At 33.3% G+C, this 23,957-nt stretch overlaps 1 protein-coding gene across 3 annotated transcripts in view; it reads right to left on the bottom strand.

Annotated features, from left to right (window-relative positions):
• Positions 1-2,434: 2,434 nt before the first annotated feature.
• The window catches only part of LOC150108163 (uncharacterized), a 461,861-nt gene continuing 440,338 nt past the window's right edge, over positions 2,435-23,957 (bottom strand). For all 3 annotated transcript variants that reach the window (XM_090390618.1, XM_090390617.1, XM_090390619.1), the window contains exons 17-18: positions 15,625-15,822; positions 2,435-8,192 (exon numbers count right to left, since the gene is read on the bottom strand). In XM_090390618.1, the coding sequence (XP_090246744.1) occupies positions 15,640-15,822 (183 nt within the window). In that variant the 3' untranslated portion in view covers positions 2,435-8,192; positions 15,625-15,639. The remainder of the gene's footprint in view (positions 8,193-15,624; positions 15,823-23,957) is intronic.

Raw genomic sequence — 23,957 nt, 5'->3', positions numbered from 1 at the left:
CAAATGTCAAGACATAAGCATTTTAATGTATAGATACTGTCATACAATGGTTGCTCGTATTTCTCTCATGTAATGCACCCATAAAGTCTTCTAAGAAGAGAAAATTAGTTGTGCAGTTTATTTTAAAAAAATATAGTGTTTCTATTTTTATCTGTCGGCTTCTGGTCATTTAATCTTCTTCAAAAATATGTCTCTCAGCTGAGTCAATCAGTTATATCATATATATATATATATATATATATCATTTGTTCTTCATTAAAGTTTATGTAGAAAATTCATACATAGCGAATGTATGGATAATCTCCCTAGTATATTACTAGTTCTTAGCAAAAAACTAGAATTAAAGCTATGTGCAATATAAAAAGTTAGTCACCAAAATACAACTACAGTGACTTATAATATAGAAAAATGTATCATTCCATTGTCCATTATTCGTTATTTAATTGATAATCTGAATATTTAACCACTACCAAATATTTAAAAAAAAGTCCAAAAAAAAAAATCATTATGATGCTGTTAATTATAGTTTTAATGATTATATAAACTTTGAATCTCTACCAAACAGCAGAAAATTCTGAAATGGTCACTCCAATGCCTATTATTTGCAATTTTGCTAATTATATCAAATCCTCATCCTAACATTTGATCACTCCTCTCTCAATTCTAAAGGGAGGGGAGATAGATCTGGATGTCATGTAATTCACTGTACTTCTGACTTTTTTCCATTTCACTTAATAGTGATACAAAGTCTTGGGCATTGAAACTGCTTGCATTTTACTGTTTCACAATGATAATCTTGTGGTATTTACCATTGTTATTATAGAGAATATTTCTGAGAAGGTTTCTAATCTGCTGATTAAACACAGAGCCATTTTTATCATTGAATAAAAGGTCTTATTCTCTTAAATATAAAGAGCCAATAGGCTTCATTTCAGTGATATAAACATTATTTAAATTAAGGGAATATTACATCCCACATTGTTTTAAAACTGAATATAGTAAACTATAAAAGTATCGGCGATTACTAGCGTGAGCTAATGCAAGTAGTCCTAGTACGTAGTACAATCTCGGGCAACTCGCAGCAAAGGTGGTAAAGTTCTGATCGCTATTCTTGGTATTTTCCATAATGTAAAAACACATTTCCTAGGAAATGTATGCTGTTATTACATTATGGTGGGAGGTCACTACCCAGACCGGTTTCAGCCTTTTTTGAGGCTTCATCAGTGAGTAGCTAGACCAAATAGATACCAAAGGGTATAGCAAAAAGAACTTATATACTCAGCTATACGAGTTGTCAAAAAGGTGCAACCATTAAGTTACTTAAATATAAAGAGCCAATAGGCTTCATTTCAATGATATAAACATTATTTAAATTAAGGGGATATTAAATCCCACATTGTTTTAAAACCGAAATGTTTATATCGCCGAAATGAAGCTATTGGCTCTTTACATTTAAGTAACTTAATGGTTGCACCTTTTTGACAACTCGTATAGCAGAGTATATAAGTTCTTTTCGCTATACCCTTTGGTATCTATTTGGTCTAGCTACTCACTGATGAAGCCTCAAAAAAGGCAAGGCTGAAACCGGTCTGGGTAGTGACCTCCCACCATAATGTAATAACAGCATACATTTCCTAGGAAATGTGTTTTTACATTATGGAAAATATCAAGAATAGCGATCAGAACTTTACCACCTTTGCTGCGAGTTGCCCGAGATTGTACTACTTACTAGGACTATTTGCATTAGCTCACGCTAGTAATCGCCGATACGTTTATAGTTTACTATATTCGGCATGAAACTCTCTGATTCCAATCTTTGAGTTTCTTATTCGGTTTTAAAACAATGTGGGATTTAATATCCCCTTAATTTAAATAATGGTCTTATTCTTTTGAGATATAATTTCCTAAAATTAGTCTTAAAATTATTATGTTTATTTTTAATCAAGCTGACACCACTGAAACTATGCCTCCCCATCACCAAAGCATGATTTTACAGCAGAAAAAAAGAAAAAAAAAATTTTTTTTTATTGGCAAGTGTCCAATAGGCCTTTAAGAGAAATCAAGAATCCAATTTTGTCATTAAAATTTTGTTAATGGATATATAGCTTTATGAGTGACAGTGGCACACAGCAATGTAGGTAACCATCATCATGTAGCTTATATGTTATAAGGATGTTTTAGAAAAATTCTGAAATCTGAGCAATAAAACCTTATGTGGGAATCATTTTAGATTCAATTTTAAGAATACTATTGAAATTTAAGCATTAAAAATGAGAAAATTGGTGGTCATAGGTTCAAATAAACAATGTGCATGTGGAGGCATAATATACATGTACAACCAAATTAAATAAAATATAACTTTCTTAGAAAGTAGCCAGAATAAGTTACAGCAGTTAGCTCTATGAATAAAGTATTTGCAATAATAAATTTCAGCTAAATGGCAGTATGCAAGTGGCTTCATTCAGTTTCATCACATTTTATAAATTGTACAAACATATTCCAAATATTATTATGATGCTGAACATTTAAAAAAAAAAGACAAAAAGAAATAAACAACAGGCATACTACTGTACATATATAAGCATAATGAATTATTTCATAAACATCAATTAAATCTTCAATAGTGCATAATAAATATAAATTTCACAAAGTCTACCAACAATAACACAGTTCTGTGAAAGGAAGGATTATACCACCACCAACTCATACATTCATGCAATAACAAAAATATTACTACATCTGCACCAGTTTAAAGAGGAATGTATATTTTCTACTAATAGCACCAATTTTGGTGCAGAGCATAAAATAAGCTATATTTAATCAGGTGTATAATGTAAAAGGAAATTCTGTATTTTTGTACTTATTGCAAAAGATATTAAAATCATTATTTAGTGAACTTTCGTAGCTTTAATTTTAGAAATATAATGCATGCAAAACACAAAATATCAATTCTTTCACATTTTCTTATTCAATCCACTTATGTCTCAAATGAATTTTTAGTCTTACAAATTTCAATCATCAAAGTATAATTTTAAACATATACTTTTTCCTTCCCCTAATGTCATAAACCATCAAGCAACTTTTTCAGAACTTCCTTAATTACACTTCACTTAGAATAAAGATAAGAGAACTCAAAGATTCACATCAGTTCCCTTCACCTTTACTTGTAATTCTAATCCCAGCCAATCACAGTAAAACATAGTTTTTTATATATATATATATATATATATATATTTATCACCCAATTTTGTAGTGAATTACGATAACAGAAAGCATAGATAAAAGAAATAAGTAGTAAGTTCAACAGTATGAAAGACAAGTAATCAGACAACAATGAATAATGGTGCAGCTCTCAGAAATTAAATAACACAAGTAAAAAAATAAAAAATAGAAAATATAAGTGCTACAGACACATTTGGTCCACCATATATATATATATACCAGAACATTTATAGGTAATATTCAGCAACTTTACTTTTAGTAAAAACATGGCAATAAAGGGTATAAAAGAAAGTTTTTATATAACTACACACACACACCAATGAAAATTTAAAATCCTGTGAAAACATTGGCAATACACTTGATAATTTTATTTATTTATTTTTTTTAAACTTTACTTTTTTTTTTTCCTTTTATTATTTATCAGTATGCTACAAATTGAAAGACTCACCAGTATATCGTTACACTAAAAATGTTTTTTCTTTTATAATAATTTTTATATAATCAAATTGGCTTAATTTGAAATTCTAAATTTCAATGCGTATATTATTTGTACCAGTTAAACTTATGCATGAAAGTGATCATGCACATAATTATTAGCAAAAATTATCATGTAACAATCATGAATGCATGACGATTTTTGTTACTAATAAATAATGTGGCTACATCTGTTCTTACCTTTAGTTAATTTAGTTTCATGTCAAGAACCAATTTATTTTATGAATAAATCAGATGAATAAGAATCATAAATACATACTGATGTTATTAAATTTATTAGGAAATTTAGTCAAGACTAAGTCTAATAACCACTGCTAACCATTACAGATTAAATAACTATACTGTAAGAGACACCTTAATATACACACAAATTGTTTTTTCAGGACAGCTTTGGTTGGTAGTTTATAATGAATAGAGAGGATCGTAAAACTTTTTATTTTATTTTTACTTCAAATTCAGCAATGAACATAAGCAGCTGATATTATTAAAAACATTACCTGTAATATTTTTCTTTCCTTACTAATACTGTACTGTTTTCACAGCAAGGAATATTGGTCGTATCTTCACTTAGAATAAAGATAAGAGAACTCAAAGATTCACCTCAGTTCCCTTCACCTTTACTTGTAATTCTAAGATATTGAAAATCTTAAGACTTACTATCATCAGGAAAATTTACCAATTTTTATATATATATATATATAACCCTAATATCTTCTATCTTTTATTACCATTCTAGGCTGTCATAAATTAATTTATCTTTAATAATAATATATCTATTAACTCACATAAACTCCTTTTATATTTTAACATTCTTCAGGTACAGAAACAGTTTATACAAACTCTGCCTTTGCCTGCCTACATTAGCACATATAAGGGAATTGTTTGGACAGGCAAAGAAAGGCATCTAGGCTTAAGGACACTACTGTAAGTAGCAAAGAGTGCAAGAAGGATCACTATTTTAACAGTCTGGTATCATTTAATTTTGCTCTCATTTGTAAAATATCTATTCTCCATTAACAGCATAGTCAACTAGTTCATTCCCATTTTGAATATTTTTCAAAATATTATTAAAGCAGTTAGTATAATTCACTAATACTAAGCTGTTTCTTGAAATATCCAAGTCTAATCAATTGTAATTATAATAGATTTTGACACATTATAAGAATAATAGTTGGCAAATTTTTAAACCCAAATAAATACAATTTTAAATGAAAGTATAGTATTAAAGTTTTAAATGTGCTAAGTGGGCATAATTTCTATAATTCCTAAATTTATTTAGGCTGTTAAAAATAATGATAGAAACAGATAATCATTTAAAGTAGAAAAGGAAATAATATACTGAACCTATGAATGAAACTAATATTAAGATAGAATCTTAAATGAGATTTCACACAAAGGAAACATTAACCACCTAGGTATAGGTAATGTGTGATAATTTATTTGATCATATGCATGTCCAAAGTTCAACATTCTGAAGCATTATAAAATAAATTATTGCTCTTTAAAGAACATCAGAGAGTGGCAGTCATCACTTCTTGAAGACTGAGATAATTTGGTTTATTTATTTATTATAACACCAACCATTAATGACCACCTGAAGGTATGGCCTCAGTCCTGCAACATTACCAGTGTTTATTTCATATCTTATAAAAGTTAGATAAATGCCTTTAAAACTTTATCCCCAGGAGTAAATAAAAGAAACACCACTACTTGACAATCTCAGGTTTTAAAAAATTCTGTTCACTGTATATATCAACTGAACTAATTAACCAGTGTTTCATAGTTGAGGTTGATACAGTCTTAATAAAGCTGAACAGATATCCTGAACTTAATCAGGCAATTTCATAACATTTAAAGATGCTGCAGAAATACAGCATCAATGGAATATATCGATACTATAATTTCATTCAGATTGTTGAAAACATCAACTCAGCCAATGAAAAGACGAGAGAACTGCACTTGCATTAAACTTTTTTTTTTATCCATAATGAAAATCAGTTAAAAAAAAAAAAACATGAGCCTTCCATATAAAACATTCGCATTAGAAGTTTTATTTTTGCTACATTTTTGAAACCAATTGTCAATGCTATTTTGCTTATATGACCATATATTTCAGCATTCAGGATTCTAGAAAATGCCTGTGGATCAAAGTTTCCTTCAGTTGAGGTAGAGTAATAAGTTTAATATAAGTACTTTTTTTATTTGTGAAAAGTGCATACTATATACAACAGTAATAAAGATACATATAGTACAAATCCTAAACTTAATTTAAAAACAAAGTGGGTTTTTAAAAATCATTTTAAACTGTAATTATAAACTTGAACAAACAGTTCTCTCTGTTTTATATTACAATAAAAAAACATATTAGTAAAATGGTTCAAAGATTAAATCAAAACTTACCCAGGTGGTTAAAGGATAAAATCTATTTAAATGCATACCACAAATAATCTGAATGTAATGAGCTGAATAAAATAAAGAAACAAAGTGCATTATATAAATGCCATTAAAAAAAAAAAATTCAAAGGCTGAAATTGATGTCTTTCACATGATTTGAACTGCATGTGTGGTGCTGCATTTGAAGGCTAATAAGATAATCAATCTGATAAAAATTACATAATGCAGATTAAAAACTACATTCCTCAAGGGTCCATAACAAAGGCATTTTTCTTAACTGTAATTCAACAAGTCTATCTTTCAGCCATTTAAAACAAATGCTACAAAGAACCCTGACTGTAGCAGATTTCAAAATATCTTTCCTTAAGAATCTTGGTTTCTTGTTAGTTAAAATCAATTATATAATAAACAACAAGCAACAGTGAAAGCAAATACTGCTGAAAATAATATTTCTCGATGCAATAAAAAATTAAAATGCATATATTAACTTAAACTTATAACTAAAGATAAAATTATTTTGCACCCTGTTGCTAAAACTGGATCATGTGTTGTATTTGTAATCATAATACTGAGCCAGATGGAGACAAGAATAGAGACAGATTACAACATGGACAAGAGATACTAAAATTTGCAGCCACACATACAGAAGAATCAGACATAGAAAAAACATTAAACTCTAACGAATTTGAAGAAGTGACAATATAAACAACAGCAAACACACTGAGGAAGCACTTTTATGGTCAAAAGCCCTTTCCCAATCCTATATTTACTGGGTGTTTACCAATAAGACTGGATAAATAAAGTGAGCTTCCTACTCTGGATATGACAAAGCTGCAAACTCTCAATAACAAAAGAGCAAGAAGAAGAAAAATGCATTACAATTTTTACCTCTATTCACAGCAGGAAGAATTTCAAGATGAAAAATTTATTCAGGTCTATTTATTTTTAGTAAAATATAACAGTTAACTTAACATCAACTTTTTTTCTTTTTTTTCTTTCTTTTTTTTTTGCATACTACAGTTTATAAGGAAGATCAAAATTCCTCATTCAAATTCTAACAACATGAAGGTGATTAACAGTGAAGATGATATTTTGCTGCAAAAGTACAAGTAGCTATTCACATTACCCCACCAAGACTAATTTCATTTATAAAACATTTGGAACTTCTTAATACAAAAAATTGGACCCTTTCAATGGGCTTGAAAAATGATGACTACTACTACCTGATGAATGAGGAGTTATCACAATAATACCTCTAACTTCAAATCTGACAAATTAATACTGCATTCTGCAAAGAGTGCAAAAAATGCAATTATGAGTAACTATGTGCATAATAATGATAATATGAATATGATAATACTCTAGAGAAACACAAGAAACAACACAACACTGTACACAGTCCTCAATATGAGTACACAATATGGTTGATTCAAGCCATAATTTTTGATGGTCACAACACACAATTTCTATAACAATACAACATTTCATGATTTAGGCAACAATATTCTTTATTTCTAAGTATAAAAATTTGTTTCAACAGTCTCTCATAAGTAGAATACCAAATGACAGGCTGTACTATCCTAAAAATTCTTCCAATGAAGTCAGAGCATCTGACTTGTTGACGTGATGATTTTAAAAAGAACTTATCCTGGGCTACCGTTCAACCACTAGGGCAAAATGTTTTCAAGAAGCAACAACAGCAAAACTAACTTCTCTATTCATCAGGTAACTACCATGAGAGTTTGCAGCTTTCTTGTCGCTAGAGCTTGTCAGAAGCTATATTCTAAAAATCTAAAAAGAAAACTTATACATATAAAACAGCTGCTTTTCAATACAGCTCTGGGTTAGAGACAAAGGTGTTAGTCTATATACAAAACAGTACAGGTCACTACCCGGTGCACTTTCAGTCACAGCAAGCCACTGATCTCAGAACTACAACATGTTAATTTTGCATCTAGATGATTCCAATAAGTTCCCTAATGGCATGAACACCAGAGGTCAGCACCATTAGCAGCTGCCACAATAGTCTTGCTGCCCCTCTGCAGGTGCACCAATATATGATGCAGAATTCTGTTCACAACCTTGAAAAATAGAAAATTTTAATTTAGTATCATAATATATTAAATTAAAGCAATAAAAAACTTTGAAATCACTAGTTTTTTTCCTTTAATACATTTTAAAAGCTTTAATATACCAAATTTCTTGTTTCATGATTTACCAACAGCCTTTTTTTGTGACCAACACAAACAAAGATAGACATTCTGTTCATTCACCTACCTTTCCCTTTCATTATAATAAGGATCTCATTAAACTCTTAAACTACAGAGTGAATCAACTTGATTAGTTTATACCATACAAACAGATTTAAAAATAACTTTTTTTTTTTTTGTTCTAGATATGATAATAGTGAAAAAAGAATAGAAAGAGATATCAACATAAAGATAGTGAAATGGAGGTGCTTAGAATATTACAAAGTGTTAATATGTTAGCCACGAGAATGGACGGGATATTGGCATTTGTTATGAAATTGTTCAAGAAAGCATCTCTGACCAGTTTTTAAAAGTCTCAGTTCCAGTAAGGTCCTGAGGGAGTGGGAGGAGGACAAAATAGTTCTATTACATAAAGGCTCAAGACTGAGGTAGCAAATTACAGGCTGACCAGTATCTTCAGGACTGATGGTTAAAGTACTGAAAGAGCTTGTTGAAGGCAGAATTCAAGAATGGGTGGATAAGAATATGATAGCTCTATTAGGGAAAAACAAAGTGAAAAGTAGGTTCAGCCTTAATGATTTACAGTTTTTTTTTTTTTTTTTTTTTTTTTTGTAAATTATAAAGTGACAATTAGTGTTGGACATTACTAAGCCATTTGATATGGTATGGCACAGAAATTTATTACATATCAGAAGTGGACAAAATAGTTCAAATGTAATGTAAGGATAAAGATAGTGAAATGGAGGTGCTTAGGATATTACAAAGATGTCTGTTTATCAACTATCAGAGGATAGCTGATAAACAGACATCAGAGAACGTGTGTTGAGGCTTAAATGCTGTGAAGAATTCATGTTAGAGTAAATTCAAAAAAGAGGCTATTATTTTAATCTGCATCTGCATTCAGGAATCAACCTAATTTAAACAACTACGGTTGTATTAAACTTCCCAAAATTTGGGAAACTTTAATTATCAGAGATCCCTCTTTACATCCCAGGCCACCTGCAAATGCCCATAGAGGGTGCCCCACCTAGATAAGACTTTAGTTTCACTTTGTATTGTGTTTGTGTTGTTACAAAAAGTTTTTGTAATCCCCGAAGATGTCTCTGTGACGGAGACGAAACATTGGAAGTATTAAAATTAGTTTTAATCCTTTCTCAGTGCTGTTAATATTCCATTAAACCTCTAACATGAAGACATCAGAGAGTAATATATGAAGGAGAGCAGAATCCAGGAGAATGCAGGATCAGTAGTGTGTTATAGGGGCTGTTACATTTAATTTGTATATTAATGATATCGGGAATGGTTTGAAGAGAAATATCCAGTCGTTTGCTGATGCTGCAAAATTGGAAAGAACAACAGCTAATAAATGTGATGTAGAGATCCTTCAAAATGAGTAAAACAGACCAAAAATGTGAGCAAAGGATAACGGTGGTCAGTTTAACATGATAAATTATAAAGATATTGCCTTTGGAATGAAAAGATTACAAGCTGTGTATTACAGCAGTGGTGAAGATTAAATTTTTTGATCTGTGCGTTATTCGTATTATACGAATAACTGTGTGAAAACACCTAGATTTGATTTTAACTATCAAATAGGATGAGATGGCATAAATTAATATAAATGCAGCAACGAATGCTGATTGGAAGGTCTCACGCTCAGAAAAAGGACTGTTATATTACTGGAAATGAACTGCAATATGGTACTGCTAATGAGGCTAGGAATTTGCAGGTGATGGGTGACAGGAAATCAAAATTCAGAGAACATGTTGCAGAAATCAACAAAATAACTCAAAAGGGTCATTTGGATGTTAAAGAAGCCATTAACAAATAGAGAAAGAGAAGTTATTATCCCCTTTTTTATGAGGTTTTTGAGAAGGTCAAATTTTGACTACTGCACATAGCTTTGATTGCCTGGGTTCTTTAGGGACAAGGAAGTGATAGAGACAATTTGGAGGTGAGTAACTAAGATGCCAAGTCTGTGGAATGGTCTATATGAAGACAGAACAAAGGTGTGTTTGGGAGTTTACAAAGTTTACTTGGTAGACAGAAAAGAGGGGATATGTAGAAAAATATAATTTACTAAAGGAATTTCATAAGACTGATGCAGAAGAAAATTTTCTATATTTGACAAGCACGAAAGATCTTCACACTGGTTAGTAAGAGTGGTGAAAATTAAATTTTTTGATCTGTGCGTTATTCGTATTATACGAACTGTGTGAAAACACCTAGATTTGATTTTAACTATCAAATAGGATGAGATGGCATAAATTAATATAAATGCAGCAACAAATGCAGATTGGAAGATGTCTCACTCTCAGAAAAAGGACTGTTATATAATAGATATTTTCTTATACTGCTTGAAATCAGCTATTTTACATGAAGGTTAAACTTTTTTTTCTATCCTTCCTCTACTTGAATGAAGTAAGAGAGTGATCTGGTAATGTGTTTCTTTTGCTTTGACATAAGGTCAGAACTATAATTAGGACTGTAGTAATCAATGATCTCAGCTTTAATATAACAAACACTTAAATTAATGATTAGGTTATCAGTTTTGCTGTATTAAAGCATTAAATATGAATTTGTTCTCTGAAGTTATAAATAGGATATAGCTTTGATGTATTGTTTTTTCCCACTAGAGGTCAGGCCAGTAGAATAATGGTTGATCAAATCATTGTCGATTGCTTTGACAATGTCATCTTGGTAAGGTGATGATGATGATATTGACAGAAAGATTGAGAACACAATTGGAAGCATACCTTGCAGATGAGCAAGTAGGATTTAGGAAAGATAGAACTACAATTCAACAGATTTTGACAATGCGGTTAATAGCAGAGAAAGCTAGGAGAATAAACAAAAATATGTGTGCTTGCTTGCTTCGTTGATTTTCAGAAGGCATTTGACAGTATTGACCAGAAAGTGGCATTAGCAGTGCTAGAATCCTATGGAATTGACAAAAAACTAATAGCTATATTAAAAGATGTTTATAAGAATGCAGTTGCATTCTTATAGAATAGGTGATGATTTGGGGAAATGGTTTAAAACAAGCAGAGGTACTAGATAGGGGGGACCCAATATCACCAAGCATTTTCATCACACATTCAGAAAGAGCAAAGGATAAAATGAAGTAAGATGCAAAAGGAATATCAGTGCATGGGATGAGAATTAACAATCTGAGGTTTGCAGATGACATTGTTATTATGGAAGAAGGCAAAAGAGAACTAAAAAAACATTGAAACTGTTAAATGAGGAAGGGAAAAGATTTGGACTTGTTACGAACTTGGAAAAAACAAAGACAATGGTATTTGATGAGAAGAACATGAAACAAAAGACACAAGTGAATAGAATTGATATAGAAAATGTAGAACAATTCACATATTTAGGAAGTAAAATAACATATGATTTGGACTGTAAAAAAGAAATAAAGATTATATTGCATAGGGAAAAACAAATCTGAAGGCCATGGATAACATCTGGAAAAGTAAAGTGATCAGCCTACAAACAAAACTAAGAGTACTGGAAGCATGAATCTTTAGCAGTGTACTGTATGGATCTGAAAAGTGGATAATACATAAGGAATCAAGAAAAATAATTTTAGCATTTGAAAGAATTTGTTACAGGAAGATTCTAAGAATAGGATGGGCACAGAAAGTCACAAATGAAGAGCTCTATTGGAAGATACAACCAAAGGAGAATCTAATGCAGAAGATTATAAAACGCAAGCTGCAATTATTTGGACATATCTACAGAATGAGTGAGGACCAGAAGATAAAGATATTTATGTTTGGTATTATGGATGGTGTAACAGAGGAGGTAGATCATACAAAGAATGGATAGATGACATAAAGGATTGGTGTGGAATGGGTGTACAGAAACTGCAACATAATAATAATAAATTTAGTTTAATCCTTTATCCAAGTGTGAGCAAACAAAGTTTGCGCCTGAAAATATCTTCAGGACTGAGGTAAGGTAGTACAACACCGGGAAACTCGTAGCAAAGGTGGACTAAGCTAACATCACTCCTATCTCAGTATCTCCCATAATGCAAAACACATCTCCTTGCAGATATGTATAATGTTATGCATTAAGGGAAGGGCCACTACCCAGACTGGTTTTGACCTTTATTGAGGTCTCGTCAGTGGGAGCAAGGCCCAGAAGTGGAGAAAGGCAGAAGCAATGGAGAGATCCTCTATAAAAACTCAATGTCACGAAAAATAATAAACACTCTAGTGCATCGATTTTTACAGTAGGAACACACCTAAAAAACCTTGTATAAAGTGTATCTATGTTTCTTATGTTCAAATTTTGTATAAACACCAAAATAAGCTCAAAAGGAATTGACTCGCTCATTGTTTAAAGGCAAAAGTACGATGTTGAAACCAAAAGTAATATCTATGAGTCGGCAGTTTCTTTTGAAAAGTATTTACTAGTCCAGTAGCAGGTGACCTTCAGGGTCAGTATTGAAAGGGCACGAATTGCATCAAGCGGATAGTCCCGTAGGCCAAAGCCGGATTAAGGACGTCTAAGGAGAAGAATAGATTTATCGGTGAATGTTCGAGAACTGCCAATCTCATGATGTTGTCCGTAGTTCTCGTAACTATGCGCAAGACATGTACGAGGACATTTGGGGTCCAATAACCTTGAAAAAAAGTGCAGTGAGAGACATAAGGCAATGAGAGATATAAGGCTCAGAGTTTTGTTAAGAAGGGCTTCCTATTTTCATCTTGCCTAATCTACCCACAAGAAGTCGAGGAGGACAGGTGCCGTAAGTCCGGAGGGGAAAGAAGGAGTCCGTCCACCTGAGGCAGTTTTCCAGTGCGAAGCCAAGGATAATCTGGAGGTCAATCTAAGGAGAAATCTTGCCGTGGCAGTTTCCTCGCCAGTCAAATTCCAGACGCCGGAAGAACCTATCCATTATCCCGCTAGCTGAAGCGACTCCTCATTGGTGCCCCGAGACTCTTGTAAAGGAAAGGAAAAGAAGTAAAAATCTGGAACGGAGAAGAGACCCCTGAAGCACTGGAAGAAAATAACAAACAAGGAGGGAAGACATATGCAAGACAGTCAAAGATCCACGTGAGTCTGTAATGTTCATTTTCTTTATGTGTGTGATTTAGGATTCCTCTAAAGAACTGCTGAACTGATTAGTATAAAAAAAGTAGCAATTTTTCTTATGTGCATGAGTCACCATAGATCTGTGCTAAACCGTAAATAAGCCAAACGTGAGCACAGTAAATTTCCTTAAGATGATATTGGGTTAATTTGAAACTCTTTTAATCTTTGTATGTGCTGAATTAATTTCTTGTTGAAATGTTTAACTAGAAGGGATGAAAGTATGTCAGTATAATTGCCAATCATATAACTAAGTCTTTAAAGTTAAGAGTGAGAGCTTAGGAGTTATATGATGTGTGTGTGTGTGTGTGTGGTGCATGCTAGAAGATTAATTACTGTTGCTATGTGTGAAGAATTTTTAGTAATTGTGAAGTGGAATGTACTAAATTGAATTTAACTGAGAATATCTATATGAAAGTCCCTTGAATATCTTGCTTGAATACTTGTTTAAGAATAAGGATTTCTTTTGTAAATGAAGCTTTAATTACTTGCACAGTATATAATTCTTTGACCTGTTATTAAATGTTGATTGTTTTTTTTTTTATACAATGTTTCTGGCTCAGTTTAATCTTTTGCAATGCACTGATCTTAAATAAAATCGTTAAGAAGGATAAATGAGTTAAGAAGCTTAATAGAAAATTTTCGGCCATGACTGCAAACTGTGGCTAAGTTATGATATGAGTAAATTCTTTGTTCAGCGAGGGTATTAATGCTTTCTTGTGTCTTAAGGGGAACCACAAGAAAGAAAAAAATACAAGAAGAATATTAAGTTAAAGAAATATGTATATAATAAGAGAAAAAGATAGATTATATATATATATATAAATGATATATATAAATAAATAAAAGGTGTTTATTAAATAGAGAAGTTAACTTAAATATTACACATACCTGACATCTAGGTATAACAAAAAAATGTTTCTAGTACATAGAGCTAAAGTTATTTTTGGTACAATGATGACCATTTAGGAACAAACAAAATAATCATATATGACTTTTTTTTTTTTTTTTTTAAATAACAAAACCTGTGGTGCGATCATAATTAAAAGAAACACACGTATTAACAACAGTGAAAATTATTTAATTGTAAATATTTCATCCTAAGTATCTTAGGACATCATCAGTACAGTAGTTTTAAACAATAATAGTTATTATTGTTTAAAATAATAATAATAATAGTTATTATTTTAAACAATAATAACTATTATTGTTTAAAACTACTGTACTGATGATGTCCTAAGATACTTAGGATGAAATATTTACAATTAAATAATTTTCACTGTGGTTAATGTGTGTTTCTTTAATTATATATGACATTTATGTCAATATCACAACAAAGGTTGTTTGCATCATTATATCAGATCCCAAATATGAAATATTATTTTAGATCAACTAAAATGTAGACATGTCTACTCAAACGTTCATATTCAAATATAATGACTATAATTAACAGTGAGAAAGATAAACTTTCTGGACAATAAAATTTAAATATAGAATGATATTCTAATTTGATATAATAAATAAATCTTGATAAATGTGTTTCATTTTCTTCTTTAAACTATCATCCTCAAGGTAATTGCCAACCAGGTCTATTGTAAAAAAACTATTCACCATTCTTAATTTCTAAAAGTGTCAACTTTATAACCAAGTAAATAGAATGAAGATTTTTTAAAAAGGAAATAAGGAAAAAAAAAATAGGAAGTACGACTGATAATAAAAAATAAGAGTGTGCAGCACCTTGAACAATATTTCAACATCTCATAGACAATATCATATCAGAATGCAAAACTCAGAGCAAATGTTGAATATGTTATCAGCCTAGAGTTCTAATAAGGTCAGTGTATAATATTGAAAAGATTTGTTGTTTTGTTTAAAATTTACAACAGAGAATTACCACGGAGAAATAAAGCAGATAAATCAATCTTTATATTTGTCAAATTATGCAAAAAATTCAGTTTACAGTTTAGATCAATTTAAAGAAGACAAATAAGAAAAGATAAAAAAGAAATTCTCCAAGACAAGAAGTTTTTTCAGATATGATACCTATATCAATAATATCCACCAGCATTATCAAATTATTAAATAATAAACTTGTACACTGTAGACAAGTGTGCAAAAATTTAAAAAAAAATTACCTGATTGTTATTTCAATGTGCATCTTTTTCAGTTGCACAGAATTCCAATAAATTTGCTTTACCTGATTTTTTTTTTTTCACTGGGTACTGGTCTGCTGTTGTATTTCTATTTTCTCCACAGTCATGTCTGGATTCATCATTGTAGCTTCCTGAATGGCTTCAGCTAATGCTCTGTCATGGTCAATAGGATCTCCATCACTCTGTATCGTTATCTTTTGTTCCACTCGTGTTTCCATGACTCCATCCTTCTCCATTTTATACTGTTCACATAAGAAAAAAACATTTTTTTTATAAATGGTCTCGAGAGTTTTTTAAATCTGTGTGCACCTGAAACAAGTGCAAATAAAATTAATATACTTAAAAGACAAGGGATATATTCAATATACTTAATTACCATAATTATAACAAAACATTTCTTTGAAAAGTAAATAATCAAACCAAATCCTAACAATATACACATTCAAGCTGAACATTTGGAAAGTGCAACTTGTGGAATAACATCAAAATTAATCCCAATTTTTTAAATGAAATAACCAAGATATTTGGATATCTTACAAAAAAGCCTTTTTTTTTTTTTTTAATTGACTTGCAGAAAGCATAAACTCCAGATATGCAAAATGCTTCTTTGGAAAGTTATAAGACTATGCTCAATTTCAATCAGTCATATTGCTGCAGTGGTGTAGCTAGGGAGGGGATGGGGTGGTGGCACTTTTCTGGGGGTTTTCATGTGAGACAGTTTTATTTTTCGACGATTCTTTTATTTCTGTTAACTTAACTTATTAATTTTAACAACTATACTTATAACAACAATAAATGTAACAAGACCGTTATATTTCCCTATCATAGTATATTTCAAATTCTTAAAAATAAAACAATAAAACATATAGCATGGCAACTGCTTTATTGGTTTATTGCATTTTAAACATAGGTCAGCATGTCTGCTCTCCAGTCAAGATTGCTCGTTCGAATCCCGCTCTGGGCATGGACGTTTGTGATTGTCTGTGGGAAAAATAGTGGTGGCAGTCGGCGGTAGATGGCGTTGGTGTAGTTGCTGTCAATTGGTTAATTGTGAGTGGTGGAAGTAGAGTTGTAGAGTAGATGCCCTCCCTCGATGAGTCTTTGGACTCCCTAGTGGAGGTGACATATAATAATAATATTGCTTTATTTTTGTACTAATTTTGCGTATAACTAAGGCCATCGACAGGATTTTAGGGCCCCCAGTAATAATAATATTTCTGCCGGCCCCTATTATATCAGGTTTTTTTTTCTTAACCCTTTCGATGCATTTATTCAAAGTATAAAAATTAACAGGCATGATTTTGTTTTTACCCTTAAAAATGTTAACATGCCTGATTCATCATTAGCTTTTTTAATCTGTTACACGTTTATATCCATTGGGTTGTTATCGAAACTGCTGAAAAAATATTTATTGTATTGTTTATGTATGTTTAGTTCAGAGTCTATATTTAAACTTTTGTTGCAGACAGAAGTCATTCATAATTTGATTCTGCGGATGGATTCAACATGTGGTGGAAACTTAATCCTAAAATATTCGACCATAAATCTAGTGTGGCCATTGTTTGATCTTTCACACAATGGAAGGAGTTGGAAATTAGAATCCAACGTGGAGCAACAATTGATAAAAAGGAACAGGAACAAGTTGAAAATGAAGTGAAGAAGTGGAGGGAGATACTTTTAAGATTGTTGGATGTCATTAGATTCCTAGCTAAACAAAATTTGGCTTTACGGGATCACTGAGAAGGAAATCATTATGAGACTGATGATGAACCTGAATCAATGGAAAATAGAGGAAATTTTTAGAATTAGTTCATTTATTGTTGTAATACGATCCAGTGCTATGTGAACATATTCTAAGAATCAAGCTGGGAAAAAAGTTTGCTAAACCCTATATGTCGCCTACTATTCAGAAAGAGTTTACAGAAATTTTGGGGGAAAAAGTAAGAAGAAAAGTTATCGAGCAAGTAAAAGAAGCAAAGTAGTTTTCTATGATATTCGACAGCATCCCTGATATTTCTCATAAGGATCAAAACGAGCCAAGTTTTACACTACGTAATGATCAATGGAAATAAAGTGAAGGTTATGGAATCATTTGTTGATTTCACTGAAACAAAAGGTAAAACTGCCAAGAATATTTCAACTATGATTTTACAAAAATTATAAAACGATAGAATTGATATTCAAAATTGTAGAGGACAAGCATATATTGCTGCTGTGATGGCTGGTCAACATAGTGGGGGCTCAGAGATGCATCAAGGAAATTAATGGAAAAGCAGAATTTGTTGCATGTACAAATCACTCGCTCAGTTTGGCGGGTGTACATGTGGCTTCTGTTGCTGTGAATTCTGTTACCTTTTTTGGAACTGTGGAGCATTTTGTTCATATTTTTTTCTTCCTTTGTTCAGTGACTGGACAAAGTGTCAAGCGTGTAGTAGAAACTCAGTGGAGTACACAGGGAGATGCTGTGAATGTTGTAAAAAAAATTACTCGAAAATCTTAATTCATGTAGAACATTTAACTGGTGAAGAAGAAAACAGAGTTACCAGGTCAGATGCTGGCGTGGTGCTTGTTGTGTTACAATAATTTTCCTTCCTGTGCTTTCTTGGCCTATGGGAATCTGTCCTAGAAATTAACGACACACAGGTCTACCTCCACACCAAAGTATATTCAAAGGATTGAATATACAACAATGTGACATAAAACTCGAGGCTTTAAAAGCATTTTAACTGAAATAGGGACGAAATAATTAACAATTCAGTAGCTTATGCCAAAGAAATTTGAGATGATCACGGGATAGTCATGGTTCGTTGGTGTATTAAGAAGAAACTGATGGCCAGTGAAGAATCACGAATTGTCATATGACACTGAGTTGAGGAGAGAAATGTTTTTTTCACTGGACAGAGAGATACAAGGAATCAACCACATGATTTCAACAATTTCATGTTCTTGCTGAAAAATATTATTATTATCCACATTTGACCTCCATGGAGTCAGAGACTCATCGTGAGAGGTACTCACTATTGCATGCAATGCTCATCCAACCACATCTTAAACTGATTCAATGTGTCCACATCCACAACACACTCAAGCAATGCATTCCACTCACCAACCACCCTCCATGCAAAGAACCTGCTTCTCACTCCTTTGCTCACACCCTCCTTTATACAGTTTCCAGCAATGGCCTCTTGTTCTACTCCTCTCTCCCATTCTATGAAAAATCTCTTCCATCTCTACCTGATAACAACCCCTGACCAGCTTATATGTCTCAATCATATCCCCCCCCACCTCTTCCTCCTATTCATGAGGCTCTGCAACTTACATTCTCTCAATCTGTCCTCATACTCCACATTCTAAAGACCACTGACTACCTTTTTGAATCTTCTCTGTACCCTTTCCTCGTCACCATGAAAAACTGGCGACCAAATCTATACACAATAATCTATATGAGGCCTGATCAAGATATCATACAATAAAATCATAACCTCTCTATTTCTGCATGTCAGGGTTCTCTGCATCATTGTTATCATTCGATGTGTTGTCTTCACAACTTGTGCAATGTGGCCCCTGAATTTCAGGTCCTTGTCCACCATCACTCCTAGATCTCTCATCTCCTCTACTTCTGTTAAAGTTTCCTCACCAAGTGTATACTTTGCATTTCATCGTTGCTTACCAAATCTCAAAACCTTACACTTGGCAACACTGAACTGACAGTTCCACTTACCTGCCCATTCATGCAATCTATTCAAGTCCTCTTGTAAGGCATTACCATCAGCCTGACTGTGCACATTGCTTCCCCCAGTTTTGCATCATCCGCAAACAGCAAAATATCACTAGTTAAACCCAACCCAATATCATTAACATACAAACTGAACAACAACGGCCCCAAAACTGACCCCTGCGGCACACCACTGGTGACCTTTCTCTTTCAAAATACTGCACCCCCATATACAACTTTCTGATACCTATCTGACAGCCACTCACTGATCCAACACAGAAGTCTGTTATCCAATCCCATCTGCTTCAATTTATTTAAGAGCTTGTCATGTGGCAGTCTATCAAAAGCCTTTGCAAAATCCAAGTACACCACTGTATATGCATCTCATCTATCCAAGGTATTTGTCACCTTATAGTACACAAGTAAGTTAGTGAAACATGATCTCACCTTAACAAACCCATGCTGATAACCACAGAGAATACTGCTGTTATCAACCCAATTCTGTATCCTACTTCTCACCAATCTCTCCAGAACCTTCACCACAACTCCAGATATACAGAACAACCTATAATTTGAAGCTACAGCCTTATCACCACCTTTATGCAGTGGAACAATTTCACCCTCCTTCCACTCTCTTGGAACCTGTGCTGTTGCAAAACTCTTATTAAACAGGCATGTCAATGCTACTGCCAGTTCCCTGGAACATTCCCTTAAGATGCATGGTGATATATCATCAAATCCCATCACCTTATTAACATCAAGGTTATTTATTTCCTCAAATACCTCCTGCTCACTCACAATTAAGCTATCCTCTCCTATGTCCTCTACACTTAAGTTCCTCATAATTCCACCCTGATCAGGATGAAACACACTTATAAATTGATCACTGAATACCTCAACAATGTCTTCTGCAGCAGCTACCATTCTACCACTTTCATCCCTTAACTTCATCTTTCCATGATCATTCTTTCTTCTACTTGCCACATATCTAAAAAACTCTCCAGGGTTTTTCTTAGCCTGATTTGCCAATTTCTGCTCATACTCTACTTTTGTTTTCCTTACTAACTGAGTCACTCTCCTGGCTGTTCTTCATGTGACCGATTACCATTATTATCTTGTACTTCCTCCAAAGTACTTTCTTTTTTCAGATTTCATGCTTAGGATCCACATTCATCCATTTTACACCTACCTTATTCAGCCTTTTGGCCTTTGGGATACATTCGTACATTGATGCTGTTATGTATTTCTTTGTAAGTTCCCATGCAATATTTATTTCCTTACCACTCAACTTCTCATTCCATGTTATAGCTCGAAGTTGTCTCCTAACCTTGTCATAATCACCAGCCTTATAATTCCACATATATCCTTTCCTCGCAAAAGTCTGCATATGACTAGCCACAACGCAGATGATTACTTCATGATCAGTTTCACCAACTGGAGGAAAATGTGAAACCCCTCTAACAATTACATCCCCTAATGAAATGATCAGATCTAGAACTCTTGATCTTTGCATGCCTTCCTTTATGTGCTGCCTGAGATAGTTATCTTTCAAGGACTCGAGAAATTCACTTTCCTTATTCCCAAATGCTATCTCTTCATTCCAATCTATACTGCCATAATTAAAATCAGTCATAATAATTACCCTTCCTTTGTTCACTAATCCAAGTTGTTTATACATTTCTTCATCAGAACCTTCCACATTCCCAGGCCTATAGCAACATCCAACTAAATATGTCTTCTTCTCAGCCTCCATGTTATAACACACTGCCTCATAACCACTGCCACTATTTCCCCCTTTCATGTGGACTTAATTCCCCTGCTATCATCAGCAGCACTCCCCGTCGCTTCCTATCCTCATGAAAAATACTGTACCTTCCATTTCTATTCCCGTTACGATATCATCTTCATTAACCATGTTTCACTTATTCCAATGTTTGGGGGCGAATAAACTCAATCACTGAAACCATTTCATCCCCTTTATTTCTGATACTTCTGGCATTTGTAAACAAACACAACAGTTCATTTTTAGGTCTATAGCCAGTCCTATCCAAGCCATATGTTGGTTGTGATTTCCCCACTACACCTGCCAAATCACCTTTATCACTGCTTACCACACATATACCTGCTCAGTCTCCACTTCTCCACCCACATTGTAATATACTCCATTTTCATACACACGTTCAACTTCCACTTTCAACATTCACTCTCTCTCTATGCCATGTCTCCCTGTCCCCCCGAGCGCCACCCATTTCCCTGTTCCTCTTGTATTCCCATTCTCTCTTCCTCTCTCACACTACTACTGGTTTCACTGCCAAACACTGCTGTCTCTTCAGTACTACTCTCCTGATTTTTCTCTTTCTTCTGATCTCTGGCATGCATCATACACTGTACTTCCACACACTATACTTTCATCTAGCAACACGTTCTCCAGCATACTCACTCTAAAGCCATTTAAATGCAACCCATCACGCCTGTATAATTTCATTCTTCCCTCAAACACATGCCATACATCCACAAACTCCACTCCCTTCTCCTCACACAGCTCCGCCAACATACCATTCATGATTTTGGCTCTCCATCGCAAATCGTCATTATCATACCTAGGTAACACACTGACAACCTTTCCTATTACACTGTAATCTTTCACTCTTCTCAAAAGCCTCCTGATATTTGTCCTCACATCCTTATGTCTATTTAGATCATTCGTCTCTACAATCACAACTAACTCTCTCGCTCATTTCTTCCTCATGTCCAACGCTTTAATTATCATACTCATTCGCCCACCCAGATAGCAGACCTTATGGACTCTAGCCCTCTAATTATGGAGTCTCCATATACTGCTATCCTGGAATCACTTGTCACTTCTTTTACTCTTTGTTCTTTCATTCTGATTTCTTGCATACTTTCATTAATTTCCAGTTAATGCCTAACATCACTAAACATGTTCTTCATTTCATTTATCATTTCCAATATCTGTTTCATTAAATCTTGCATTCCGACAACTTCACTGTCTATCTCGCTACCTCTTGTTCGGCAGCACTTTACTTCCTTTTCCTCATTCATACTTTCTTTCACCCCCCTTATCACTAACTTTCGCTTTGTACATCTTCGCATTCTTTCACTCCTTCAGTTTCTCCCAATTTTGTTGCAACTTCTTCCGGAATTTTTGCTTCTACAACTTTGCATTCTTTTACTCCCTCAGTTTCTCTTGCTTTCGTTTCATTTCGGTTTTTTGTAACTTTCACTTCTACATCCCTGCATCCTTTCACTCCGTCAGTCTCTCTATCTTTCAGTTTCCATTTCTGACTGAAAAGATCTTTTCAGTCAGTTTCGCATTCTGTGTATTGTGGTCCAACAGTATATTACACTTACGACAAAACCATACTTTCTCTCGTTTTTCGCTCATACTTTCTCATTCTCTCCCTCTCTACAAAGATATCTCTTACATTCTGTCATGCATACATATCGCACTCAGAAAATCGAATCAGTTTTAAAAGTCTATGTCGCCAATGCCACTTGACTTTTGCAGCATTCGCCTAGCACCAGTCGATGCCCGCATGGTTGACCTCCTGACCGGCATTGTGTGATATTTAAAATGGCAATTTAGACTAACAATTCTGATAGAATTCACACCAAAAATCACCCAGCCACACTTTGTTCTCAAAAATAAATAATGAAACCCTAAAATTTATGAAACACTGCCAATTATCATTCAAAACAGCACTTATTTTTCCAGAGCTCTTTCTGACACTACACAACTTACAGCCTTCTAGTGGCCATATGCTTTCCTTATTCCATTGAATCTTTTGAATGATAAATACAAATGTCAACTAAATCATGATCACGATGACATCAATAAGGAAGAGTTCTTCGTTGAAAGAAAAATACTTCACACTTTTATTTCTGTTTCTGCTATGCAAGATGAAACAGAGACATGGAAGGACAGTCCCCTTGAACTTTCTTTTGCAGTTTATTCTAAAATACATTCTCAAGAACTGAGTTCCAGATATTGTAATATTAGAGTGAATTTTCCTCACAATTGCTATAAGTTGCTAGTTGTGAGAGGAGTTTTTCTAAATTAAAACTGATTAAGAATTACCTAAGATCTACAATGATACCTTGCATTTAAGAAATCTTGCTATGATGTCTATAGAACAGCAACTGAGTGAAGAAATAGACTTCAACAATGTCATCGACGATTTTGCTAACAGAAAAGCAAGAACATTTTAGAATGTTGGAATTAAAATTTTATTTAAAAAATAAACATAACATTTTAATTTATTTCCCTATACATCGTTTTGACTTTCTGTAGTATTTTTGGTGTGTATTGAGGGGGGGGGGGCAAACTCAGGGACTGCCCCGGGCAGCAAAAGCTCTAGCTACACCACTGTACTGCTGGCTGCTTTACCAAATGTATATGCATATTTAGATGAACGATTGTGCAGAGGAATGGATATAGATGTCGCACATAGATAAGTCCCAGATCTGCTACAACTTACCTTCTTATCTCAGGTGAATATCTTTTAATAACCTTTATCAGGTTATCATCTCCTTCAACACAGTCCTATAAAAGCAAATCAATGAGATAATTCAGGTCCCCTTATCCTTAGATTACTCTTAGCCAATATCGTGCATTAAGACTAGTTGTCTTAATGCACGATA

Source organism: Typopeltis vanoorti, chromosome 3, assembly GCF_054136105.1.
Source record: "Typopeltis vanoorti isolate ZY-2024b chromosome 3, IOZ_Tvanoo_1.0, whole genome shotgun sequence".
NCBI classification, from domain to species: domain Eukaryota; kingdom Metazoa; phylum Arthropoda; class Arachnida; order Uropygi; family Thelyphonidae; genus Typopeltis; species Typopeltis vanoorti.
The sequence above is the reverse complement of the archived record's forward strand: the minus strand, read 5'-3'. Positions and strand labels throughout refer to the sequence as shown.